Source organism: Malania oleifera, chromosome 1 (genome assembly GCF_029873635.1).
Source record: "Malania oleifera isolate guangnan ecotype guangnan chromosome 1, ASM2987363v1, whole genome shotgun sequence".
Lineage (NCBI taxonomy): Eukaryota > Viridiplantae > Streptophyta > Magnoliopsida > Santalales > Ximeniaceae > Malania > Malania oleifera.
Genome location: NC_080417.1, coordinates 155177710 through 155191454, shown reverse-complemented (window position 1 = coordinate 155191454; position 13745 = coordinate 155177710). Strand labels below are relative to the sequence as shown.

General features: G+C 39.7%; 1 protein-coding gene across 1 annotated transcript in view; it reads right to left on the bottom strand.

Annotated features, from left to right (window-relative positions):
* The window catches only part of LOC131150176 (auxin-responsive protein IAA13-like), a 21177-nt gene extending 10636 nt beyond the window's left edge, over nt 1-10541 (bottom strand). Inside the window, exon 1 of the mRNA XM_058100772.1 lies at nt 10242-10541. Coding sequence (XP_057956755.1) covers nt 10242-10541 — 300 coding nt within the window. The remainder of the gene's footprint in view (nt 1-10241) is intronic.
* Nucleotides 10542-13745: the final 3204 nt, after the last annotated feature.

The following is a 13745-nucleotide window of genomic DNA, read 5'->3' as shown; positions in this document are numbered from 1 at the left end:
ACTTCCTTCCTGGGACGCCACTTCAGAACACATATCTCCTGCTCAAACTCCAATTCTCGCTAGGATTCATCATCATAACTCTTCTGCCGGCCCTTGCGCTGTCCTGATCCTGTCCTTTGATGAGCCCTGACTTTGGTTATTTTGGAGTCGATTGTATCCGCTCCTGCCCAATACTATTTTCTCTCCAACCTCATCCTGTATAACGGGATCTTTCACCTCTTGCCATAAAAGCAACCCATACGGTGTCGATCCAATGCTTGCCTAGTAGTGTGTTTTGTTATACACAACCTTAAACCAGTACAGATACTGCATCCAATGACCCTCCAAAGTCCATCACAAACATACTCACAACAATCCATACAAATCTATATATCCTCTTCCGTCTGCCTATCTGTTTAAAGATGAAAAGCTATGCTACACACAACTGAGACCCATGGCCCCTGTTAGACTCTTCCAAAAAACAGTATAATGAACTGGTTGGTCTCTATCTATCTGAAACTAACTATGGACATTGGATGCCATGGAGTCTAACTATCTCCTAGATGTAATACTCGACTCGGCCAATCTGTTCATGGAGTACGAAACTCTGATTGGAAAAAGTGGGGCGGTTTTTCGTCAATCGATCCTCACTTCTACCCAAATATAGTCTACACCCGATCACGTCAATTCAGCGGTATCTTGTGACGAAATTTCCTCTCTATAAAATGCTCCCATTTCCTTCCACTCAGAAATGGAAGTGGCTACAATGATCCCGCGATCTTTGTGCTCAGCCTTCAACTTGCGGGCACAAGATCAAATCTGATCAACATCTAGCTATCCTCCTTCTTCATTTTGTTTCCACCAGAAGGACTCGCGAAGATCCTGTAACATTTTAGTGCTACCTATATATCAGTATGCAGAGACTGATGTTCTTCCTCCAGAATAACTTTCCTTGATCTCAGGGTTGGTAGGAACGTATAACCTGGTAGGAACCTTAAAGCTCCATAATCTGAAATCTTGAACCTGGATTCTTGGCCATCTTGACCTTCCATAATTCTACTATTTTTGCATCATGCTTCTTCTGGCTACTTTAAATCCGCTTCTATGAGTCGTTGCAAAATCAAGTCAGCAATGAACACCTGGTGATTGCCCGTTACAACGTCACACTGAGCCTCCTAGATCCATCTTGAATTGGTGCTGAAAATCCACTGAGTTCTGACTCAAAGCAGGAGCTACCACATACCTTTCCCAGTGGTAAGCTAAATATGCAGTCGTAATCCTTTATTAGCGTCAACCATCTCCCTCTGCTCATATTCAATTCTTTCTACCTGCAGAAAGACTTTAAACTCTTATGGTCATTAGTATCACACCTACCAACCCCCATATAGCATAGTGCCTCCAAAGCTTTTGTGCATAAACCAACCTACAACGTCCTCCAACTCCCAACATCCTATGGGTGGGGTCGTTTCGTTCTCGTATTTCCTGCAACTTGCATGAGACATAGGCTATCACTCTCTCTTCGCCACATTCATAACGCGTTTCGAACCCTTTTGATGGGACGCATCATTGTACATTACGAACCCCTCTTCTCTTGAAGGGATCGTCACCACATGCCTCAGTGCTGATCGCTGCGTTAAAATATAATTAATAAGTCCTGAAAGCACTGTTCAATTCATCAGACCACTCAAACGTCACTACCTTCCTGGTTATCGGATAAGTGGGCCTGACAAGCTAGAGAAGCCCTCAACAAACCTGCGGTAGACCCATCCAATCCAGGAAACTCCTGATTTCGTGCACATTCTTTGGTCGACCCATCTACTACCGCCGCAATCTTACTTCGGATCACCATAATTCACCCCTGGAGAGGACGTGTTCAGGAAGGTACTTGTTCCAGCCAGAACTCACACGTCTGAGCTTCAGTACAACTTCTTCTCTCACAATACCTGAAGCACTATACTCAGATGCTCCTCATTCTCCTCTTGCTCTTCGCATACACCAGTATAGAATCAATAAATACTACCAACAAATTGATCCAGTACTAGTTAAGAGAATGTAACAACCCGATTCAAAATGAAATTTAATAGTAAAGAAAGGGAAATGGAAAACCGAAAATAGAAGGACATTCGCGAACTTCGCGACGACATTGAACTTTGGGAATGAATAAATTAAAAGGGATTAGCAAGGCTTTGTCGACAATACAAGGGATTCGTGACGAAGGCTTAATGAATTCATCGATGAAGACTGAATTTTTTGTCAAGACGAAATACTAATAGGGGGGTATGAGCCGACCTGAATTTCGTCGACGAAATTATAAAGAATTCGTCAACCAGGACTAGCTCGTCGACGAAATCCCCCTGCTAATATACAAAATTTGGATTTTTATCTTATTATTAAGGAAGCCAATCACTCTCTTCTCTCTCTCCTCTCCCCCTTCGATCTCCCCTCTCTTTCTTTTCCTTCGATTTCGGGCCAAATTTACGTCGGATCGACAATCCAAGTCCACCACGATGCTCATCGGGGTAAGTTTCTCTCCAATTCTACGAGACGGATCGTCCGTGAAAGCTATTTGGAATCACCCAGATTCAGGTAAGACTTTTAAGTCATCTTTGTCTTGCTCTAGTTATAAGAATGTTGTTTGTGCGCAGGAAAATACTAAAGTGTAATACTGGGGGTTGCAGTTTCAAGTTATGGTCAGGGAATCCCTCATTGTTATACTTGAATACGTTTTGAGTAAAAACTTTCGACTCAATATTTTTGGATTTGTGACATTGAGAAAATGTTTATGCTTAGAAATGCTGAACTTTAATATGGAAAGTTTTCGTTCCGGGGTTGTTGAGTTTAGTAGAAACCCTGTGGGTGCAGGGATATTTTCTTACGGCTTTTCAGGAATCAGAATGGGATAACTAAGCCGTTTTGTTTGAGAAAATGCATGCAAATATATAGTCTAGCTCTGGTTTCGGGTCAAAATAATAATTTATATATATGATTTATGTTTGGAAAATACTATTTAAATGATGATATGTTGAATACGTGGAAAACTTGTTCAGTGTGGCGTGAGTATAAAAATGTTGAGAAATACTGTTTTCTGAGAATATGGATGATATGGATTTTATGATGAAAAATCGGCGTACGGGCCGAGATTTTATATGATTTGCCGGCGTACGGGCTGTGCTATGATTTGCTGGCATACGGGCCGAGCTATGTGTGTGAATTGCCAGCGTACGGGCTGTGCTATGCTTTGCCGGCGTGCGGGTCAAGCTATGATAAAATGTGTAACACCGGCATACAGGCCAATGATTTTCATGATATACGTATATGTGCAAATGATATGATTGATTTGATAATTAATGATATAAGATGTCAGTTATCACGATTTAGTATATTATGATGCAAATCATAACCTGGGTGGCTTGGTCTAGACTAGCACTTGCACGGTACCGTTGCATGTGTCCCATTCGGTCTTCGTGATCAGGATTATTTGTGTTAACCGCTGCTTTACGGAGTGTGTGTGGAAGATTGGTGAAATGGTCGATGTGGTTGGGGGGTCCCTTACCTTTCATTTTCAAAAGTGTGCTGTTATCGCCGAGCTCTGCTCACCATCAGCCCCTTAGTGTCGTACTAAGCCAGTTCAGTGCAGACCCATCGGCACTCATACAACTAGACTAGTGATTTGCTATCAGTGGTCTCGGACCTAAGCTTGCTATTGTCAGCGAATTCTCCCCCTCCCTGACAGCCTAGAAAAGACGCGTCGTACTAAAAACGGCCGCGGACGTTCGGACACTCACACAACCCATCAATGTAAGGGGGATAATACATGACTGCCAGCACCTCAGCATAAACACCACAAGGGAATTCTGATTCATGTGATATATTACTATATGATTAATTATATGTACATCTACTTATTATTATTATTATTATTGATTATATGACTGCTAAGACAGTTTACCTTACTGCGCATGCACTTATGCTTTGCTCCCGATGTTCTTATCATGTATAGAGACGCCGTCTGGGCGGCCAGATATTCCGGGACATACAAATACCTAAAATTGACGTGACATGTCATTGTCTACGGTAATATTAGGACCAGACACATCTTGCATATTCTACAAGAATTTAAGACATAATACTCATGTTGCCAACCTATATTAAGTTTATTTCCCTTACTGAGAGGTGTCGCCCTCCGAATCTTATTAACTTTGTTAGAGAGCAATCCAACTTCAATAGGATCTACACACAGCATAAAGCCCGCGTCTGCACTAATAGGAGCTGTGGTTTGACCTCTGCCACTTGTTGTCTTAAGGGTAAGCGTCTGTACGGTAGCGTCTGCTGGAATAGTATGGATCATTTGTGTGGGGAGTGGCGAGCCTCTACGATGAATAGATCTTTCTGGAGATGATATATGAGACCCGTGATTAATGTAACTCTGGTGTTGTAATGCATGGATATGAGGAGGATATATAAAGATGGCTAGCTTGCTTCTTATCTGCTAAGCTAAAGGCTGCCGACTCGGTACTGCTTCGGATGAATAATTCACATCCGGCCTTCGTGTACCGGGTCCACTTGATCCAGGTGCGATTGTGACGCTGCCGCAGTCTGTTCAAACAAACGTGACATTTGAACGCAATAATGTTGGTCTATTGCTTCGAGGGATGCCATAGACCTGAGATTAGCTATTAAACAGCGAGGTAAAAGTGTCACAGCAGGTTCTGATGCTCCTACAGTACCCTATGCATCCATATTCGATAAAAAGTTTGTGATCTACACCAGGGATGCATTCGTCAAACCAAACGCACATAACATAGAATTCACAATGGACATACCGTGTTCTAAATGTCGTCTGCAAAACATCTTTCGTCCTTGACTCTCACCTGCATTGGTGGTACCTAAAGAGTCAGTAAGTCTATCTTTGAAAGAAGATCTATATCCTTGTAACTGTCACCAAATCATCGATACGCGGGGCGGGGATTCATCATCTTTAAGATGACAACTTATGATCAGTCACGTGTTAACCTTATTTCGGGGGATCTATCGATGCACAACCCTCATCAACCTGAGGCCTTTTCGTTCATACCTCATAAATCAAAAGCGGTGCTCGCTAGGGTGACACACCACGGGCTGAATGAACCCGTATCTACAGTTCCTTCCGGCAGGGGCTCGGTCATGCTTGCACTCTGGCATGCAGTCATACGGTGCCTGTGAAAGCGACGGGGCCCCCCGTGTCAATGCAACATAGGTCAGAGTGCAAACGCGGTAGGGCTGCTACTGTCACGTTCTAAGTAGGTAGTCCCTCGAGTCAGGAATTGAGCGGGGTAGCAATATGACACATCCTAGGAAATCCCTCAACCAACTCACACCCACTGGGATAATCCCAAAAAAAACCACCCGACAGATGAGGCAATCCGTTCTGATACTACTCTACTGCCTGCACCCAGCAAATAGTTCCTGACAAATTCTGAAGCAAATCTAGGTGCTTGAAAAATAGAAAATAATAATTAAGTGGGGGGGTGCGCACACCGTAATCCTACGAAATCTATACTCTGTCCTTTAAGGTCTGAATACTTACCACTCTCTGATGGCAAGCAATGTTAGCATAGTGGGCAGCTGGCCAATCCCATTACCCAATATTAATCTCAGCCCATCAGCTAGAACCCCCAAATTAGCTAACAGACCTTCCCTGAATATCCACGTGGACCGTTCTAATTACCTTACTATATAACCCAACAATCCTAGTCAGCGTAGCAACAGACCAACTAATACTAAGAAACGGCTGAGCGCAAACCTACACAATTTAACATATTTCTCGGGCGATAAAGAATGAATCACCCCCAAAATCAACCATACAGTAGCGTTAAATACAATATTGAAATCATACAATAAAACCTGTCACCACATCTCCCACTCTGTACTGGAAGAGAGGAGAAGAGCTGACTTCCGTCCACTTCATCACTGGGCTTCTCGCCTACGGGAAAGGAGAAGGGAGTCAACTTGGGCTCCGGACTCGCATCAGTGTAGTATTCCTCTACTATCCACCTCGAGGTGTCTGGTAGCCTCCTCTATACGGTCGAGGAGCAGCCACTACCACTAGCGGTGCTTGGTAGTTCCGCGCAATATGCCCAAGCTGATGGCACTGATAGCAAACAACCTCTCTTGCTTGGCACTCTCCTAGGTGCCTCCTCAAACATCTGGGACAAGGAGGGGGCATTTTTTTGCCCTATACTGGTCGATTTCCTCCTCCCTGTCATTATCCCCCTCTGCTATCATATCTCCTCCATGGCCCTCGATTGGGCCTTGCCTGAAAATCAGAAGGCGTGGGCCTCTTCCTTTGGCTCTGGGCTGTTACGCCTCTATGTATGTTACTCTCAATCACCGCAGCCCTGTCCACTATCTACGAGAAGGTCTGAGCTCGAAAACCTACCACCTGCTCATACAGGTTCTGCCTCAAGCCCTCCTCAAACTTCCTCGCCTTCCTTTCCTCACCTGGCACCATATACGGGGTGAACCGGGACAGCTTAACAAACCTCGCTGCGTACTACTGCACCGTCATAAACCCTTGTGTCAGATACAGAAATCTCATGCCTTTGCGCTCCTAATCGTAACGGGAAAGTACAGCTCGAAGAAAATCTCCCTAAAGCGACTCCATGTCATCGCTATAGGATCCGGTCTTTGCTCCTCCAGTACTCTCACTGACCTCCACCAGCGCTTTGCCTCCCCGGTCAATTTAAATGTGGCAAATAACACCCTCTGCTTGTCTGTACATGAGAGGACAGCCAGTATGTCCTCTATGTCTTGAACCTAGTTCTCTGCTACCAATGGGTCTGCTCCTTTAGCAAAAGATGGGGGTCGCATACGCGTGAACTACTCGATCGTGCAACTCCTCTCCCCCAAGCTTCTGGCCATCTCAGCCATCACCTGCTGAGTGACGCTACGCAATACCATGTCAGGGTCTGCACCACCCATACTGGAAGGTCTTGCTCCATCACCTCCCGCATTCGTGTTACTGTTCCCCGGATCCATCCTACAAAGGAAACAGCTAATCTCAGCATACAATCACTATCACACAACCCATACACTACAATAACTCATAAATTATTCTTCTATCTACACCTTAATCCCCATTTAAGATTTAGTCCTACCACTCAGAAACAAGATCCAGCGGTAGTATCTATGATTTTCCTGAAATCGTCACCCCAGTAAAAACACAAAAACAACCCCGGTACTTCTGCCTCTAGGCCACAAGATAGAATCCTAAATTCTCACCTCATCCTCCAACAATCACTAACCCCCATTTCAATTTACCCATCATCTATTTTCCTCAAAATCCACTCCTATACTTTAGTATTGTATTCCGCTGTCTACTAAAGTCTACAAAACCTAGCAATCTAAGCTCTGATACCAAACTGTGACGCCTCGATTTTCGTATAATTTTTTTTTCAATAATAGATAAATAATCACTCATCCTCCACAACATCCACAAATCAGCCACGTCAACAATCCTAATACCATTCATACGACCTGGCCCGCATTGGGTACCAGATAAAAAGTTATTTTATTATACAAACTAACAGCGGAAGACAGTATATACATATCAGTTAGAATACAATACCCAGAGTATCAATATACACACATACACAATACTATCTTATACCCAAAAACAATACAACCCTAGGGAATCACACCTCCCTAGTCCAAACTCACCTTCTATCTCGAGGTTCCAGCTCCCTACTATCACGGAACTCTATCACCAGGTTGGTCTCTATTCCTTGAAAAATTTAGATAAATTAGGTGAGACACATCTCAGTAAGAAGGAATAAATTATTTACAGTGTGTGGCCATCTGAGTTCAATTATAACACGCTTTACTTTTCAAAACAACATCTCATTTGAGAAAATACATTGATATTCACATTTTCATAATCATATAGATATACAACACAAGCTTTTATAAGCTTTAAAATTATTTCTCAAAATCAATCATTCCAAGACATTTTTACCTACGAAGTTCTTGAGAATAGGGAAGATTACCCGCCTATACAGGTAGCTTCCCTCTGCCCTAACATCTTATGCAATCGAGTATGGCCACATCTGATACCTATTAGGGCACTCACATTACTCAATAAGCCCTCAGGCGGAGAGTTTCACTTTGCCTTAATTATTTATGTCATTAACTCACACAGTTCATTTCTCATATTTAACATTCTTTATTTCTCAATTTCCATTATTTCTTTCACTTATTATTTTAGCCAATTTTATCATTCTTTTACTTTCAATTTTTGATTTACTTTCTGGCTCATGAGTATCCTGGGTATCAAATACCAACATCGTGTCTGTAACTCATGGCTACCCTGAGGATCTTTCTATCCACGCCATGCTTCCCCCTATGGTCAAGGTTGTGCGGCCCGAAGGCTGGATCTAACCGCGGTTGGCCGACCCGGTTATATCAAATAGCATATCACATATCGCGTTTGTAATACGACTGGTCGGCCTATAACCCTGATCTGGACTCAGGAGGCCTAACAACCGTACAAAATGGCACAATCGACCATCACGCCACACGCTCCAAGAGTCCGTGTGGTTGCACTAACACCACTAGCAACGGTACTTTGTTCAATATCATAACCATCCATCAGGGTTCACTACCACATACCCGCAATCATTATGTGGTATTGACATTTCATCAATCATATTCCAGTATATCATAATTCAATTCAATATAAATATTCTCATCATTTTCTGTGCACATTTCATCATTTCGTAATATCATATATCATATTTCACGTATTTTTTTCACATTTTCCCAAAATACTCATATCAATAATTTGTACAAACTCATTTGTCATGCACATAATTTCTACTCACAAATAAATGCCACATTTCATTATTTTCCAATATCTGTAATTCACAAAATCTTATTTTTTAGGCAAAACATTTCCATTCACATATAAATATTATATTTCAATATTTTTCACTAATCACATCAATAATTCTCATTTCAATATTTTTCTCAGAAATTACACATCATTATATTTTACACTCCAAAATATCACAATTTAAATTTACTCAAATGCCACACAATTTATCTGATATTAATATCATAATAATTTTCAAACAAAATATCATATGCTCATTTTCACATATTAATTCAAATAATAATTCTAAAAATATTGCTATAATTTATTCCCCTTACCTGGCTTACTGAGAATCTCGCTAGAATCCCAAATCCTACACCCTTGGCGCCCGAAATTTCACTATTGCAATTTGCATTTTTCCCAGATTAATTAATCTATTTCTCCAAAATAATACCCATCTAACCTCCCCCAAGCTCCATATACTTCAAATTAATATTTAAACTAACATTTAACAGTCCCATTTAATTTTCTGAATTTTGCCTACGGGTCCCAAAATTACACCCGTGGCGCTCACCCGAGCCCTAAATTTCAGAAATCCTACTTCAGCCCTAGATGTTCAACATTTTAGAATTTCTAAATTAATACTAATTAATTGAAAATAAGCCCTTAATAACCCTCGTACCCCAAATTTGGGATTTTGCCCATGACGACCTCACGAGAATTTCGTCCCACTAGACTTGTAAAGAATCATCTCTAGATTCTCGTGGTGGTGTTCGTTCATAAATTGGGCTTATATTTTACAAAAAAATTAAAGAAAAATGAGAAATTAGCTTACCCTAGGAGATACATCTACGCCACTCTTACCACCGATCCACTCCGGTAGAAATGATGGTAGCGGAGAATGGAGCTCAACGGTATCTTCTGATTCTCGATCGGGTAAGAATCCACCATGTAACTAAGGAGAGAGGGAAAGAAAATGAGAGGAAAGAGAGAACAGTGGGGGGGGGGGGGCTGGTGTAGCTCTCCTCTGAAATTTTTTTTCTTTCCTTCTCTGATCCTTCCTTTAGGAAGGATCCTGAAGGATATATAATAATAATAATATATTTAGTTAATATTAATATTAATATATTTATTAATAAAAATAAAAATAAATATTAATTATTATTATTTTTTCTTTTTTTTAATCCGCTTATTTAATTAATTATTTATTTATTTATTTTGAAATCACTCCACCAATCTTCTATATCCCTTTTTGTGGTTATTACATTAAACCACTTGGTTCTAAAAGTTAGTCGTTAGATTGAGGCGCAGCAATAATTTAACAATAGTTTCACATCAAAACATTTAAGATCGAATTGATAGAAAATAAGTAAATTATACATTACTGATAAAAAATATAAAATATAAAGATTACACTCATGAGTGGAAGTGATGCTTGTGGTTGGATTAACAAGCATGTCCTCCGTGCTTGGGCTAAAGTCTCATATATAGAAGAAGCATTTAGATCCATTTTCCTCCGAATTGGCAATCCATCCATGTTAACCTTAACAAGCCCAAGATGTCCTTTTTCCATAGCAACAGTGTTGTTCTTATTGCTACCATTGTACACTTTTTTCTTTGAAGTTTGCTTCAATTTATCATCCTCGCATGTCTCATCTTCTTTAGAGGTCAGAGTCTTTACTTGGTTAGCCAAGATGTTCATCCTATAAGCCATATAGGCGGTGTCCTTACCTGGTTAGTCAAGCAAGTTGTTCATCCTATAAGCCATATAGGCGGTCATCCCACAACCTAACTGCTCCCAAGGAACAAAATTAATTATAGTAATGAGTAATATATTAGTTGACATATGAAGAGAGAGAATAATAGAGGCAGCCATGATCCCAATCTTTTAAGAATCCAAATTTCCCAATCTTTTAGTTATCCTCATGATTAACATTTTATTCTCTACTCTTCATCATTCCAATTTTCTCTGTAATTTTTTTTGAAAAAATGGTTAAGCCTTAACAAAAAAAAATCGAAACACCCATATCAAAAAAATAAAAATGACATTAGAATTTATAGGGAAAATGGTGGAACAAAAATAGAGAGAGAGAGAGAGAGAGAGAGAGAGAGAGAGAGAGAGAGAGAGAGAGGATAATAGAGGAACAAACACAAAATACAAAATGTCAGAAATGCGGAAATTAAAATCCTAACTTCAAAAGGAACAGTATGATAAATTGATGGATCAGCGGCTCTCTTTGTGCCAAAGATAGCGGCAACAAATGGAACATATTAATATTTAAATATTTCCTACTCAATAAAATATATGAAGATTTCCCTATTTAATTAAATATAATTAGTGTATTTTTAGTGTATGACCGTTATATTAATTTTTGATAAAAAAATATTTTTAACTAAATTACAAATTGTAAATTATTATAAGTGAAAATTTAAATTAATAATTGATTCTTCACTCAAATAATTCAAAAAACAATTTAATTAATAATGAAAACTTGACGCACAGAAAATCTCACTACTCAAAGTAGCGAGATTTAAATGCCAAGCCCATTTTGGCAAGGATGCGTGGCAATCAAATCTCGCTACTCCAAGTAGCGAGATTTTTTTAAGGTCAACACGTGAAAAATCTCACTACTTGGAGTAGCGAGATTTAAATGTCAGACCCATTCTGGTAAGGACGCGGGGCAATCAAATCTCGCTACTCCAAGTAGCGAGATTTTTTTAAGGTCAACACGTGGAAAATCTTGCTACTTGGAGTAGTAAGATTTAAATGTCAGGCCCATTCTGGCAAGGACGCATGGCAACCAAATCTCGCTGCTCCAAGTAGCGAGATTTTTTAAGGTCAACATATGGAAAATCTCGCTACTCCGAGTAGCGAGATTTGTTTAAATCTCGCTCGTCAGATTCATTCTGGGAAATACTTCACATAAAGGGGTATTATTTAATATTATTTTTAAAAGTTAATCTGGGAAAAAACTCAAAAAATTATAGATGATTCGGTCTGAACTTCTGCTTGCCTTTAAATGGCAACCTATTATTGTTTGCAATTTGAGTGGCATCAAACCTGTGCATTGTCACTAAGTTTGTTTAGGGCATTATGCTTGCTTGTGACTGCTTATTTCGTGTACTTGGGATGAGTTTTCACTATTTAAATACTAGTGTAGGGTTATTTTTTACTAGTAGTGTCTTCGTAAGCCAAATAAGACAATATGACTCCTTAGTCACTTTGATGTTTCCTAGTGTTAGAGTGGGAATGGCCTAGAAAGCTCTTTAGGAGAGAGTGAGTGTTTATTAGCAATTGTAAAACTCACTAGCTATTGTTAACGTGTTTAGCCTACTTGCCTCCCTCGCTAAGCACACAATGTCAATGGAGGTGTTGTTAATGAATTATGTTTGCTTCAATGTTTACTACTTGCTTGCCACGACTTTCATGAATTGATTACTGTTTCTGCTGCTATTTAAATTAATACTAATGAAAGTGTTTCATGGATGAATGCTGGTAAATGATAGGCTGGCTAGTTAAGCAAGAGTGCTTTAGCTAGCGCAGCACGATCCTTCACAAGGGTGTGAAAATTGTCGGACCGTGACACTTGGTATCAGAGCCCAAGGTTGAGTTGCTAAGTGAATTCATTTACCTTCGTTGTTGGATTTGGAAAGCTTTGGTAAGTGATAATGACACTAAACAATGCTGAGAGGATCAGCGTGCTGGAAGCACAGGTTGATGCAACGACCAATACAGTGGTCACGGAGGTGGCTCAGATGAGAGAACTTGTTGATGAAGTGATGGGATCACAAAAAACATCAAGCAAGTTTGATAGGTGACATGTCAGAGGACTTTCGCCATACAGTTGAAACTTTGCAGTAGCGGATAACTGATCTGGATGCAAAGGTGAATATGATGATTCTTGTTATGGGGAACTCCAACACTCCAAGAGTTAGCAAGACCAAGGTTCCATAACCCATGGCGTATCCCGAATTTCATAAACATTTTAGAAGCCTCTGATAGGAGAGCGGATAAAGCTCAGCTGAGGTAGTATCGCTAGTTTGCCCTTCCAGAAGGGTAAGTGTTTTGATAGGGTCGAATGTATTTTTCGAGAATGACCCTAGGAATCCTTTTGGGTTGTAAATATAATTACAATGGATGTAGTAACTTTGGTATTTTGGTGTATGGTAAAATGAGGTGTTTATGATTTATGTTTCCTGCTGCATAGATGACTCACTCGAAAAATGAGCAGCTCGGAAGCTATCCCAAGTATAAGAGTTACGTCGTGTAATATTAAGCCCAAGGGCTAGATCGTCTCCTCAGGGAATGCGTTTAATCTTAGATTTTACGTTCTTCCAATCGAAATTAAAAAAAAGGTACTGAACTCAGTTCAGATTCGGGATTTTCAAAGTTTTGGAGAGTTAAACAAAAACTTAAATTAAAGTCCTAAAACTAGCATGCTTCAATTTAAAGAGTACGTAGGAATGGAAACTCTAATCTACCTAAGGGAACATCGAAACACGCGCTCATTAAAAATGGTAACATTGATCATGGAATTAAAGCACATAATGGAAACTCAATTAGACACAAACGCACATACTAAAATTGAACCTTTAACAAAACTACGAAAATTAAATCAAGCATCATATTTTAAACACAAACACAAACTCAATGAGAATTCAAAACACACAAACAATATGGAGCACGATAAAAATATAAACTTAAATAAAATGGACCCTAACTAAATCGGAACCCAACAAAAAGATTAAACTTTCTTGAAAAAACAACTAATTAAATTCTTTAAAACAAAGAAAAAAAAACACTTTTATTTATTTATTTATTTTTTATTTCATAACGAACCCAAACTTAATCCGATTAAATAAATAACTTAAACAACAAAAACTAAATACTAAAGCAAAACACACTAACATCATATTA